The sequence below is a fragment of the Nipponia nippon genome, unplaced genomic scaffold (assembly GCF_047370975.1).
Source record: "Nipponia nippon isolate SJK-2023a ecotype South Korea unplaced genomic scaffold, ASM4737097v1 scaffold_9, whole genome shotgun sequence".
NCBI lineage: Eukaryota > Metazoa > Chordata > Aves > Pelecaniformes > Threskiornithidae > Nipponia > Nipponia nippon.
The window spans coordinates 3942927-3957711 of NW_028262413.1; the positions used below are offsets into that span (position 1 = coordinate 3942927).

Below are 14785 nucleotides of genomic sequence, written 5' to 3' on the forward strand. Positions count from 1 at the left end.
CCCAGCTACTCGTTTTGTTTTTAAATACGAGGTTGCTGATACCATGGCAGCTTACCTCACTGACATCTCTCCTATGCCAGTTGTGACTCCTGATGCACTAGCTCCCTCCTCTGGGAGCTGAACCCACTGACTGATGGCTGCTTCTTCAACATAGTTGAGAACACCTTCACCAAAAAGTACGTTTCTTATTGTGCTTCATGCATGACCCCATTTCTAAGAGCCTAGTAAACAAATACACAAAGTAGACTGCACTCTGGTATTTAAAGGACACGTGCAGCATAGGTATACATGGCTTGTGTTTTCCATCAGTTTGGATACAGTTATATTTTTGAAAAGAGCCCAATTCTTAGCAAGTGCGTTCAATTTCTTTTAGACAAAGACCTGTTCACCTGCCAAGGGTATGGAGTGGGTATGTACTATGTCTTTATCCTTCCCCGAGATAACTGCTAAATATTAACATAACATCTTGGGTCGTTTGAGAACTCCTGTAATGCTGCAAGACAGGTCTGTGCCTAAGCACAGCACAAGGTGGAGACGACAAACGCAGCATAGCAACAGCGTGTGCCACTCCAGTTAACCCTTCTTTGATATTCCTCCTATTCCCTGTAATTCAACTTCTCTGCCTTCTTTGTTTCTTCCAACGCAAGAAAAAACAGCAAGGTATTGTCTTTCCAAACACTCAAGTATCCATATTTAGCTCCTGCTGTGGTACTAATGCCAGAGAATCCAATGTACTCCAGTGAGCTCAGAGTGCAGGATATATCCTTGGGAAACTCTGCCAGCCTTTTGATTTGTAAATCCACTAGCAGGAGATGCCCAAACTAGATTGAATTTTCTATTTCTGTTTTGCCACTGGTACAAAGGAAAGACAGATGAGAGAGATTCTGGTTGTGGGCACAACGGTGTAAATCCAGCAGCACTCCTTGGAAGTCAATGGAAGTTATTCCAAATTTACACCCACTTCAGAATCTGGCCAAGAAGCACTCAGTCTGTAGGCAACGCTAATCTTTTTGTGCTGGCGTGCCTCTCATCACAGTATCTAAATGCCTTCTAGACCAAAGATTACATTAGGTTGTTTGCAAAGAACTGAAAGCATAAACTTGCCTCTAAGTAAGACAGGTAGTTAATAACAACCCTGACCTAGATCTCCTTATCAGCAATTTTTGAAGGAAAGAAATAACATCATGCAATAGGGGAATATGCCGCAGTCTGATCCCAGTTGCTTCATAGCAGTCAACACCGAAGTGTTTAGCTAGATACAGTAAAGGGAGCACCGTCTAATGCACCGAGGGCAGTGTCAGGCAGCCGGTCCGAAAGCCACTATCCCAGTTTACAAGGAGCCCATGTACTGATCTAAAGAAGATGGATAGTGTCTCTCAAGTACAGGAAAAGCCTACAGCCATCCCGCTGACTGGCTGCTAGGACCACACACGTTAAAAACAAAACCGCACAAATACTCAAGGTCAGTGAATTAGCCCACCCTCTCACTACAAAGTTGCCTAACAACGTGTACCTACTTGAACAACATCCATCAAGAGGCCAGCAGCTACCATGCCCAAGCCAGCCAGAAGGAACGGCACGAAAACCTGGGAGGCAATGGAGAATGAAGTCTCTGGGAGAAATCCACTGGCTGACCTGGTCAACTTGCAGGTGAAACCTCTCAGCTTCTTGCCATGGAAGCACAGTTCCAATTGTAACTGGGTGACCACCATGGTCAAACACCATTACCCCATGCTCAGCAGGGCAAACAGAGGGAGATCAGGACATCACACAGATCCTCCTGGTAGCAATCTTTGAAGTCAAAAGAAATGTTTTTCCTCAAACTACAGCAATGATGCCAAATTGCTTTAGCTTCTTCTCCTCCTAGGAGCACGTCCAGAGGGTTGCAGCAAAGGTATCCTCCAAAATTGATTCAGATGGCTTGAGCCCAGGTGGCAGCAAACTTGACGGACACTATTTCTCCAATTTATATCCAGGGGGGAATTAAAAAAGAGAAAAGAAGATTGTGGAGATGTCTGTGGACTAATAGAAATGAGCCCACACCCCATTCAGCTCCCACCACCTCGGTAAAAACCAGTAAGACCTGCTCAGGCTACAGCACTGAAAGAGTGACAGGTCACGCAAGAATCCCTCAGCATGCTCAAACGCACTAGTGTCCTTTCTCCTCAGGTTACATTTCTTGTCAGACTGCGGCTCGCCTTTGATACGATGGTTTAATATGTAAGCCTGCTGTGAACCGGCCCCAGTTCCTTCACTCCCACCGTAAGCAACGTTGAACTTTTCTCACTGTCCCAAGGCCGAGGAGGTGGGGAGTTAACAACCAGGATCCCTTCTGCTCTCCTTCAAGGTGAAGAAAAGTCAAGGAAAACACGAGACCACATTTCTCACGGCTGACGATATTATGCAGGTCTCATCCCCAGGCAAGTGGCACAGCTAAGCCAGCTGGTGAGAGAAGATCTGCCCTTCTAGACCCCAGCCCCTCTTGTCCCCTCCATGGTCTCCGCGGGATGTAACGATCGGTCTAAGCCAGCTATACCTCTGAATGACTGGCTTCCAGAGGAGGGGGAAACCCAGAGAACCAGCCAATAAGCTTCAAAAGCGAACACCCTTATCTGCTGTCATCACTTCAACTTTCTGCTAGTTTGCAAAGGCCAAGATAAGAGTCATAACCAGAGCTTATTTAAGGTAGCTCCGTAATCTCACTACACCGCAGGCAAGGGAGAGAAAGGGTGAACGTTTCCGTGGCATGCTGCGAGCTGCTCTGCCTTCCCGTCCTGAAGTGAAACACACTGCTTCTGCATGCTCCCAGGAAGGTACTGTCTTTTACAGAGGAGGTCTCACCCCAGAGTCTCCGTGGTCAAAGAGCTGACACAGGTCAAGAACCAGAGCTGCGTCATGGCCACATACGGTCAAAGAATTTGTATCCTGCTCTGTAAAGACTTCAGCTCAAAGTCACGCATGCGGGGAAGGGATCAGGGTATTCTGTTGGAACTCCTTTCTAACAATTAATTTGGGCAAACTAATTGGATCAGAGGGTCAAAAAGCTTTAGAAGCACAATTTAGGATGGAAGGGTATAGGACTGGTTTAGTACGTTGGCAACTGAGCTTTTTCACTATTCAACCGCAGGTTCAAATCCAGCCGTGCCCGAGCGAAGGCAAACGAGTGAAAGCAAGTATTCAGTGGAAGGCATGAAAGACAGAGGTTTCTCAGTCCAGTTCAAATTCAATGTTTAAACTGCATTGCCTTACTAACGTTTCTTGTACTAATCAACCCCTTCCCTGACGCTCTCTGCAGAGAGACGTAACGATTCGCGGCTTGTAGACTCCATCCTTGCGACAGGGTCCCCAGCTTGGAGCTAAATGCATTGGCAGGGTTGGACAGAATAAGACATGCTTTTGCCTTGCAGATAAATAGGGAACTGAGGAAGCTCGCAGCCATTTGGACGATGTGTTTCTTTTGGTCTGAATTCACACAAACCAAAGCACGAAGCTTAACGGGCTGAGATGCAGAGATCTCTTTGCAAGCATGGCAAAGTAGAAAACAAGCCCTAGCTACAGATGGGAGACTCTATCCTTTGCTGTTTTCTAGGTTGGTATTTTGGTACAGCCCCCGAAGCCTTCTCCAGTTCCAGCTGGCTTGGCGTGTACGCGTGTCTCTTCCACCTAACAATGGTCCGGTTAGCTAAAAGCGAACAAGGGAGTACATTTCAGCTAATCTAACTGGGGAAAAAAGCCCACAATAGCTGGAAGAGGGAGGTTAATAAAAATCCTGGAATAACCACACATGACCCAACCTCTTTATACCAGCCAGGAACTAACAGTTCTGGTTAGAAACCCACAGAGGCTTCAAGGAAATAAAGAACAATTTCTGGACAACTACCACAGGTTTTCAAAGGTCTGATAATGTGCGTACCTAGTCCCATATGCCGCTGTATCGGCCAACTGGATTGCTGACAGGCAGAAACATCAATGTAAAGGAAATATTAATGAGCCTGAATGACTCAAACGCCATTAAAAACCACAGCAGCAACACATGCTGTACTAAAGCGTCAGCCTGGCTGGGTTTATGAGTTTATCACGCTTCGGCTCTCTCTGTTTCTAAGAAAGCACCATAAAAACCCTTCAACCGATGAATCAGTATGCAGAAAAGGTAATTGGTTCAGGTGACCTGCATGTGTACACTGGGCTGTTTTATTACGCATTTAAGGAGCCTCTGATAAAGGTCTGCACCGTATTTGTGAGCAAAGAGATGAATCATATTTTCCTGGCAAAGAGATACCATATTTGTCCCCAAAGAGATGCATCAGGTTTGAGAAGAAAGACAACACTGCTGCACAGTGGGGGAAAAAGATTATAACTAGTTGAGGAAAAAAAAAAAAAACAACACCTCATGGCTGCACCACTCATCGTGGCAAAACCCGGGGAAGTACACTGCTGCCCTTCTCTGCACGCAAATCCGCTGTATCCCTGTGCGTGCAAACTAGCCAGCAGGTAGGATTGCCCTGGAGGAGCCAAAGCAGAAACAGCCTCTTCAGTGAGCCCTGACTCTAGGGCCTCCATCCACTGCCACAGTACAAAAAAAGAACAGAAAAATGACAAGTGCCAAAGAACACTGTTTCAGATGTACCTTATCATCCCTGCAAAGAAGGGACAGGGACACCAGTGAGTGCTCTTGCAACATGGGAGCGCTAACAACAGACAGCATTATTCTGACACCTTAGACTCGTAGGAGAACGATGCTTTTCAGGGACCGTACGTCCCAGTTGTTGGAGTACTATCACTCCTGACTCTGCTAGCTCTCTGTCAGATCAGGCTGTCTATTTTTGTTTCTTACCTTGCCCCTCTCTTCCCCACTTTAGGAAAGGGCAGAGAAGAGAGCTTATGTGGAGAGACTGAGAGCAAGCAGATGGAGAGTGCCCGCGGCCCAAAGCCTCGCAGCATCTCCTGTTGCCCCACAGAACCAGCACCAGCAGCAGGGGCAGAGGCCAGGAGTGTCTTAGAAAGGAAGGGCAGCTCCTAACAGCAGCGAGTCCCACTGCGATGAGATGCGCTCAAGTAGTCCATGATCATGCATGACAAAGTCACTGTGATGATCGCCAAAGGCCTGCTTTTCCTATGAGATGTTGCATAGGCTGCTTTCCCAGGCTCTAAGCACTAACGCGAAAGCTCTTTGTGAGCTCTTTATTTGCATAAAACAGAAACCAGACTTTTGTGGTTTCAGAAGAGTATGAGGTTTGCTTCACGTTCTGTTTATATTAGTGGCCCAGTTCTTCCTAGAAAAAGAAATACTCTAAGGGAAGAACACTGAAAGAAAAACATTCCTCCAACATCATAAACCCATCTGCAACCTATTTCACGCGTTAATATCCCACAATAGGAGGTCACGTGCATTTAATGTCAGAGATCCACAGGACTGGGCAGGCCTGAAGAGTCTGAAAAATAAAAATGAAAGTGCCTGCTCAAGACTCTCACAATGACGTCTAAGGAGACAAAAAGTAGTTTGCCACTGGTGTCTTCTGATCTGACTAGACATTCTGCTGGGTACTGAGTACAGGCTAAGGTCAGTTAAGGATACCATATCACTCTTAAGCCTTTATAGCTCTTCTAGCTTAAGGAGATCAGCCCAGGGCTAACAGCAAAAGAACACAACTTCAGATTTGTGAAAGTTGTCAATGCAAGCACAGTAGTTTCAGTGTCACTGTATCAGATAGGTCGGGGCAGTCTGACCCAACAGCTAGCTAGTCAAATAACAGGGGTTAACAAAAAGGCACGCAGCAGCGAGGGTCACCTAGAGCGCATAGGCATAGCAATTCATAATCTGGAAATTAACTGTAGCCTTCAGCTGTCTAAAATTAGGTGCTCACCACTACCTTAAAGCTCCATATTGCTGCACCATAGGAGGAAAGGTCTGGTCCTGACTGTCACAGAATCAGAAATCACCCTGGAAGAAGACTCAAGGATTTGAGTCATCTGCTACAAGGCCTCAGAAAAGGATGTGGTGCGCAGGCTGGGCCGGGCTGGTTGTATGAAGCGTTAACAGTGCTGGGCTGGCTGGCTCCTTGTGCAACGAAGCAGGGGATGCAGGACTTTCCAGAGCTACATCCAGGAGCGATACAGCTGTATCTACTGCAGGAAAGCACTATGCCACCACGGCCCTTGGGATGCAGCTCAGCCACCCACTCCCCAGGACCAAGGTGAGATCTTTGCACAGGACTGCACCTTCCTACATAAATGCCTCAGGTCCTTCACGTGCTCTTTAGTACCACAGTCTTCTATCTCTAGAGATGAAAAAGGGCCAGAAAAACACCACGTGCTGTCTCCTGAGAGCTGCACAGAAGTACATAATAGCTGACTTTGAAGGACACATTGGCACGTGAAACTGCTGCAAATCCTCCTTTACTTTGCCATCCCCAGAGCAAATCCCCTGCCTCTGAAGAAAAGTCCCCCGCCTATCCCGTGCCAGGTACATCAGATCAGTTTCTTTCCCTTACCTGAACATAATCCAAAACCATGCCTGCCAAGACCATGCCAAGCCCAGCTAGGAGGTATGGCAGGAGCACTTGCAGGCAAATTGCGACGGCTGACTCCTCCCGCGACTTTGCCATGGCCGCTTTCTCCTCAGCCAACAGCTTCTGCTGTGCATGCAGAGAGACATCCTCTGCCTCCTGGCTGCCAAGTCGGCTCTCTCTGTGTTTACCCTTGCTCTTTGCTTTGTGCCTGGATCGTTCTCCATTCCTAGTCCTGCCCTCTTTCCTCCTCTGCCGAACTTCCTCACCTTTCATGGTGGCTTTCTTGAATCACACAGGTTTTCTGAAAAACGAAGTCAGAAACAATGAGATAACAAAAAGAGGCATCAGATAGGTCAGAAACAGGAAACTCTTTGGTATTTTGTCCCCTCCACTAACCTGAAGGCAAACTACCACCTACTCCCAAAACCCTAGATGCTCTGCTGACCCAAATACCAGTACTAAGTCTGCCTTCAACTTTGTATAGTAGTAAATCAACCTCCCTTTCTGTAACTGCATCTCCTCCTAGGCCTGCGTTCACGCTGGAGAGCTTGCTGTGCATCCTGGCTCTCACCCTGAGAATGCCTAGAAGGATGCAGCAGGTCCTGTGCACAGCCTGAAGTCTGGACCCACCGGCTCTCACACTGGGAGCCACGAGAACTGAGGAGCCCAGCAGAATCCAACCCTTTTTAGGGTCTGACCCCTAGCCATGAAATGGGAACAGCTGACGTCCTAGCATCCTGCAGTCCAGCAAAGGACTAGCATACCCAGCGTAGCACAGGTACACACAATGCGTAGTACCTAGCACTGTACAGCTAGCTGTCCACTACTCCTCAATAACAAGATAATTCTTTGATCTTCTTTTTTAATCTGGATACTTTTTTTTTCCTTTTGCACCTTAGTTGACACACATGCACTACACGACTGATCTATCTACAGAAAAGCTGCCACAACCCCGCAGCATCTTATAAGAAAAAATAAACATGCAAAATTGTTACCAGTCACCCTTTCCCTACCATCACGTCTCATTTCTTGATGTAACTGCCATTCATCCTGCCTGCCCCATTGCTGGCCCAGGAAGCGCCCCAAATCTTTCCCCATCACCTCCTGCCAGCGCTCATCCAGGTTAACTGCTGGCAGATGTTCTCTGATGCTCTCATTTTCAGGATGGGCCCCTAACGCCCTAAGCCCACCCCAGGCAGGATGAATCCTCTTCTCACCCAACATCTGGGGAGCAGAGGAAACTGCTAGGAGGCCTCAATCACGGCTGGGGCGGGGGGAGGGATGGACAAAACAAAGTCCCCCCTCTGCGGGAGGAGGAAACCCGGCCCCGCTCCCCCCCCTCCCCCCCCGCCCCCCAGCGCTTACCGGCTCCTTGCCCTGCCCGGGGCTCTGCCCTGCGCGGGGCTCTGCCCACAGGGCCGCGGGGGCGGCCGGGGCGATGCGAACGCGGGAGGCGCCCGCCACATCTGGGGCGCGGCGGCGCGGCTGGGAGCCCGCCCTGCGCGGCGGCCGCGGGTTCGAGCCCGGCCCCCGGCCGCGCCGCGGCGGAGGCGGCGCGGCGCCGTGAGTGGCAGCCGCCGGGCCGGCCCCGGCGCCGTGCATGCACCGGGGCGCACACCGGGGCAGGCGGGCAGCTGCTGCCAGCCCCGCCACGCTATCGTTATTATTATTATGCCTCTTTCTGTACCCCCGCTGCCAGAGGGGACAGCTCGGGGAGGGGGGTGGGGGGGGTGCGTGCTCCCAGCAAGGGCGGCTCCTGCTCGGGAAAGAGCCCCCGGGAAGGGAGCGCTGGGGGTCCCCGGGGTGCCAGCAGCACCTCCCGCTGCCCCGCCGGGCCGTGCCCAAGCCCCCGGGCCTGCGGCCGCCCCGAGAGCCGGGCGGGTGTTACAGGAAAGGGCGATAACTTTCAGCAGGAGGCTGCAATTAAGAGCTGCAGAATGCTCTTTCCTCTATGTTTTGGGTTTGTTTTTTTCTTATTTTGGCATTTGCAAGAGCTCCTGTTGCAAGCTTCCTGTGCAAAAGCCCGCCTCCACCACAATCACAGCAAAGCTCCTCTTGATTTGATTCTTCCCCCCGCCCATATTGAATCAGCATGTTAGAAATGGGATTACAGCATCCATCACATTTGAGCACATAAATCTCATGAAGCACTGAAGTAACCGTACTCATGCAAGCCTCCTGAATCATGCAGCTCAAATTTCCAGAACAATTGAGGATATTAAATCATACCTCAGTACCAGAGCAATCTTACGGCCTGCTGCAGCCTCGCAGATACCATGCTAGGCTAAAAGGGCTCTTACTGATAAAACGGTGTCTCTGGGCCCGCGAGCTCTGGCTCAAAGCGGGGCGCAGCAAAGGGAGCTGAAGGTTTTTGTAAGCGACAGTAACGAAACCCTGCAGCTGCCGCGCGCTGAGGGTGCGCGTTGACTGGTGAATGTCACTGCTGTAAGGGCGAGGCTTAAATTTCAGCTCACTTGGTGTAATTTTATGTCTTCGCTTTGCAACTGATGCTTCCCTGAGAGTAGCCAGAAGGCCGTTTTTCCTCTGAGAAATAAGAGGGGAAGGGATGCAGATTAAAAAAATAGCAACCTGGCCAAGACATTTTTAGACCTGTTAAATGTATTCTGCTATCACTTTACCACTGAGCTTCAAAGAAAAATATCTACAGAGCAAGCGGAAAGTCTCCCGGGGAATGTGATTGACAAGGGCATTTTGGTAGTGGTTGCAGCTCAGGAATGTCACCGTCCTACAAGGGATCTCCCACCTGGGTCCAACCACAGGAGCTCCCAGCACCCTGCCAGCCCTCGTTCTGCATGCAGAGTAACCGTTGGGCTCGCGGACCGCGTCCTCACGTACCACTCTGAAACCCCTGGTGTACCACCAGTGGGTACGTAGCATCTGAGAAGGCTGGCTTCCAGCAGCGGCACAAAGCCGCACGTTCTCAGAAGCGCAGCAGCAGCGTTTAGATAGATCCTGGCTTTGACGTAAGGGAACGGTGGCTGGACCTTGATTGCAAACAGAGCTCCTGTGACTCTGTAGATAGGATAGTTCAGCTGCTCGCTGCAGTCGGGGAAGTGCTTGTTGGCACGAAGCTGAGCAACTTCACGCTAAATTGTTTTATCCCCCCACTGAGCCAGAATTCACGTGTGCTGCTTTTCTCTGCTCTCCCACAGATGTGCAGGTAGGACCAGCGGATACAAGGGCATTTGAGGACTCGTTGCACTCATTCCTGTTTCTCTCCACAGTGCTTTTCAAGACTGTTTCCTCCAGCAGAAAAATAAATTTGTTATTCCCTTCCTCTCCTCCATGTTGCTTTGCTCCTGGACTTTCTTTCCAACAACTATTCCTTCAGCCAAGCAGAGGGGAATTTTACAGCTTTTTCCAGTATTCTGTCCAGAGATAGGACTTTTTTTTCTTCCCACAGTTTCCTGTTATAAAATAGCATCTCTTTGGTGACTAGGGACTACTGGAGATATCTCTCAAATATAAAGCTTGATTTATGACTTCAGTTAGCCCCGGTGACAGACTTTGTTTGACTGCTGGGCCATGCAAGCTCCCATGCCCCCATTGGGGCGGTATTAAGGCTGCTGGGGACTGCTCCAGGGCTCACTGGGCTGCGGTCCCATCATGGGACACGTCTCTGGGCACCCAACTGCTGCAGTACAGGTACGCATAAAGAAATATGCAATCTCTAACCTTTCGCCTTCACGAGACAGTGTTAGCTAGTGTGGCTTAGAAGTGTTATTTGGAGGTCTGTGTGTAGGCAGAAACAGGCAGTGCAAAACTGATACATGAGGAATACTTACTGCCTTATAAATCTGGGGTTTTAGAGACAGAAAATATAGCAGGAACTTCCTGGAGTTGGGCAAGGGGGAGAAGGAGTCATCTCTCCCTTCTCCTTTGCTTTTTCCTTTATGCATTATTTGAAGGAAAGCGAGTTTCATTGTCTGTTAGCCTTGGGACCAAATAACGTCCAGGTAGTTGAGTGAATTTTGTTCTAGTCTCCACCTCCTTCTCTTTCTGTATCAAAGTCCTTGAAAGGCAGATGTTTTGTGTGCACCAGCGGTACTCAGAGAAATTAAAAGTGCCATCTCCTACCTTCTTTCTCACATCACCTTCCCTTGCCACAGGCACCCACCACTCAGTTACCGTTGCCCTTGGGGAAGTTATTAAGCCAGGTTACAATCACAGACTTTCACTCAGGTTTCATATATGGAAATAACCCAGCACAGGAGAGCAAAAGCAGCATGAAGATCTGTTTTTTGTAGTGGGACACATCTTACTTGACTTGCAGCACAACAGGCCTTTGTCAAAATACTCTGTAGAGGAATAAAGCCAGCCTAAATGACCATGCTTCCCCAGCACTCTTAGGGGCTGATGAGAACTATTTGCACAGGTTTTCCCACACACTGGACTCCCAAGGACAAGATACTTCTATTGCATGAGGACTTCCCACTCCCCATCTGCCATTAGATGGCAGCAACTGAATGCAGAATGAGGGCAGGCAGCTCTGCAAGTCCTACTTATCCCGTGGCTTGTGCAGGGATTTCAAGCTTTTCACTTCTAGGTCAATGGTTCAAATCTGGCCCAGGTCAGGAGGGGCCAGAGATCTTTATAATCCGACAGCTGCTCAGCGCCCTGTGCGAGAGCAGTTTGCGGGTTTCCGTTTCTGATCTTGTGGACGAGTGCCCATCTCATCAGTGGCACTAATTGGCATCCCCGCTTGACGCACCGACAAAGAGGCGGAAGATGCTCCAAAAAGACTGAGTTCTCCTCCCTGCTCTCCAGATGATTCGACAAAGGGGAGCACTCATCTCTCTGCACAAGCCTGCCCTCGGTAATGAAGCCAGAAGAATGTGTTGGCCCCGTTCCTCCTGTAAGCGAATAGCTGCCCAAAATGATCTCATTCCGGACAGGAGGGTGACAGTTGGGGTCTTTCAGCAGATAAAATTAATTTGTTATTAATTTGGGATATGATATTCAGATAGACTAGTGATGGTGCAATGAAATCCCATCAAACATGTTGTAACACACATGTTATTTACAGCCTCTGTAACTGCAGGGACAAACTCCATCCAGAACTGCCTTACAAGGTGACCTAATTTGGAAAAGAAAACAGATACAGAATTTTCTCACATTAGAAGATACCTCACTGTGACTTCTTCCCTTACAAATTTAAAGCCCTATGAGGGACTGGAGCAACTGATACTCTCCAGAGAAACCCATGAGATAAGAAATGAGCCTAGCAAGCATGTGATTGTGATATAGTTCAAGCCTGCGTGTGCATCGCTCAGCTTGTTCCGTTAAGATTCGAGGAGCGTGTCACTACGTAAATCCCTTTGGGCAGCTGGGCACCCCTCCAACGCGCAGATTTCCCTTGCTGCTAATGAATCAGCCTCTTTTGCTAACTTACCTCCAAAGCTCATTTACTTGGAAACCAAGGGAGCTTAGGGAACAGGGTTCTCTCCGTGCATAACAATGACCTATTTTAGATACTTCTCCTCACACGGTCATGGAGAAGGGGCAGCAAGACAGAGTGCTTCTATCCAAGAGGCATTTCCTGGAACCCATCCTAAACAATGCCGGGCCATTTCCATTTTGAGACCTGACATTTCATGGTGCCAATGCTGCCACACAACAGAAAATGCCAGCGTGAGCCAGGGATGGGATCCAGCCGCCTCATTCCAAGGACGCGCAGCCAGGCCCTCTGCATACGTGGTTATTACAAACAGCCCCCTTCTCATGGAAACCAATAACACAGAACGGGAACGCTTCACAGCACTCCCAGAGCAGGATGGCAAATGAGACCAAGGGCATGCTTTCCACCTCCAGGCATGTCTACATCGCTGGGCTTTCTCAGGTATCATAAGCAATATAGTAAGGGAAGCACAGGCATGCATTAAGGAATCTGTCCTTCCCCACCAAGCTCTGTGCTGCTAGACTGCTACCTGCACTGAATTAGTGGTGTAGCTCTATACGACTCCACAGGGAAGACGCATCTGGTACCCCAACAGGGAATGCTTGCAACCAGGAAAGGTTTCGTGTGCCATCTCATCTCTGAGACACGGGCTTACTGCCTGAGCCCAGGAAGAAGCCAAACACTTCGTGGTTTTCCCGAGGCACACCGAGAGGAACAAACACATTATAATACTTTAATTTTGTATTATATTTAACCCAAACCTCACCAGCCTGAGTAAAAGGCTCAGATCCCAGACTGGAACCCTGCGGTTTCAGCCCATTTGTCATTGATACCGTGCAAGGCCAGAAAGGACCATTGTCCCGTGTGACTCAAATGGCACAGTATGTCTTTCGATTAACTCCTGGTTGAACTGCAGCATTTCTGTTAGAAAAGTACCTGACCTACAAAAAAACAGCCAGCGATGGAGGAGAATCACAAGCCACAAGGGTTAAGAACGCATCCAGTATGCACTTCTTCATGAGGCTGAATTTGACCAGTTTCAGCTTCTAGCCCCCGAACGTAGTTGCATCTTTCTGACTACGTAAGCTCATTTCCAAACTGCCCTTTCCCTTCTTGTGGTTCTCCTCAAGTCCCTCACCTTTAGGGAAGCAGATCAGCTTCCATTCGCTCACGTGGCTCTCCTTGAAACTCACCCCAATTAACTAACATCTTTGCAAGTACTGAACGGGGCCCAAAATTGGGCGGTAGTGCTGAATCCAGAGAGAACTGAACTTAGCTGCACCAGCAGACGACTTTTTCTGTCAATCCACTGACCATTTTAGCCCTTCTAGATCTCTAAACACGGGCACATTGGCCCGTGGTTTTCACAACTGAAATGCTGGGTGGCTGCATGTACAACTGGAAACCGTCAGTGTATTACAGTGTCACTGTCAGCCAGGCGATAGATTACTGCCTGTAAGCTGTCAACCCAATTGGATACTGGGTTAATTTGAAGGGACCTGTTGTTCTTAAATAAATGCTCACTGCTGCTAATTACCCAGTTATTTTCATTCGTGAGTCACCACTAAGCTCTTCCGTTATTTCTGCACTTTATCAGCTCCCTTTAATGGTGACACATAGCACAGCCTTTTTCCCGTTCTCCTGGAAAATCCCTGTTCTTTGCCGTCTGTGCAGGGTCTGTTTCTTGCCATCACCAACAGCTAAGGCTACTGAGTAAGAAGGAGAGAAAAAAAAAAATAATCAGAGTTTCCCTGGCTACCAAGAAGTAGCTACTCAGCCTGCTTCATCTCCCAAATTTACTAATAGCAAGACCAGATATGCTCCGTTCAGATAATGTAATTTTTAGTATTAAAAAGGGAATCACCTTCCTGACCCCTGAAAATTCAATAGGATATCATGACGAATGATTATTCTTAGTCATCTCAGTATGCTTAATTTAGCATAACTGCACCTATGCCAAGAAACAAGATGGCTGTATTTATGCTAAGCACTGAAATTAGTTCCCTGTAGTGCACATCAGAACATGAGGTAAAAGCTGGCAGTGCTCAGCATTTCTCTGGTTCCCAGTTTGTAGTGACCACTTCAAGAAAACTTGCAGAATCATTCAAGAATACGTTACACTTGAAGTGTCTTGATACAGGACACAGCCTTATGACTGGTAACTCCCATCTCTGTTTTTTTAGGTGCTTTGAATATGATGGAGATGGCAGTAGGAAACCTTTCTGCTGGGATGAAGCAGCTCCAAAAGCAGGTAACAGGAGCGTCATTTCTGTCATTCAGTTCTGCCTGGGAATGATAGCTTAAAGTAAAGCAGCGATCCTTTTACTGCATGTTTTTTGTAGCTGTTAAAATAAATCATCTTTCAAAAACACTCAGTTTTGCAGAATGTTGGGCACCATCGAGTATATTCAGAGCCATATCATTGCCCCCAAGGAAGCGAAACAAAGCTCTCATCCAGCATCCTTTCCCCACAGATAAATGCCTCTTACTTAAGAGGAATTAAATCTAGATAGTTATTCCTTAGGGCACAGCTGTGCTGAAGTAATTTTATTAAGTGACTTACAAATGATCATTTTGAAATGTCTTTCTGGTTTGTTAGGATATTTCCTCAGGCAACTGCCTCATTCTTCCCTTTTGCCGATCTGTATTATGAATCTTTGCATTTGATTTCTTAGCTGTTGGCTGCCGCAAATAGCAACAAACATTCCTGTTTGAACTCTTTCCAGAAAAGCTTAATCTTTCTGGAGAAAGTATCTGGGAAGTCCAAGCAATATTGTTTAGCAAAACAAGGTATGCAGTCAAAGTGATTTGGGCAGGTCTAAACAGCAGTGGAAATTAGCCAAGGGAAGAAGAAACC

General features: G+C 48.2%; 1 protein-coding gene across 5 annotated transcripts in view; it reads right to left on the bottom strand.

The window, feature by feature from the left end:
- Positions 1–14785, bottom strand: part of SLC41A3 (solute carrier family 41 member 3) — a 133241-nt gene that overhangs the window by 22191 nt on the left and 96265 nt on the right. For 2 of the 5 annotated variants that reach the window (XR_015701316.1, XM_087743821.1), the window contains exon 1: positions 1518–2768. Coding sequence is in view for 4 of the 5 variants with exons in the window: in XM_087743821.1 (XP_087599947.1) it covers positions 1518–1725 (208 nt within the window). In the remaining variant the exon portion in view is untranslated. Of the gene's footprint in view, positions 1–1517; positions 2772–6491; positions 6811–7874; positions 8030–14785 lie in introns of those variants that run through there. The other 3 variants (XM_087743822.1, XM_087743823.1, XM_009469820.2) reach the window with 3 other exon arrangements.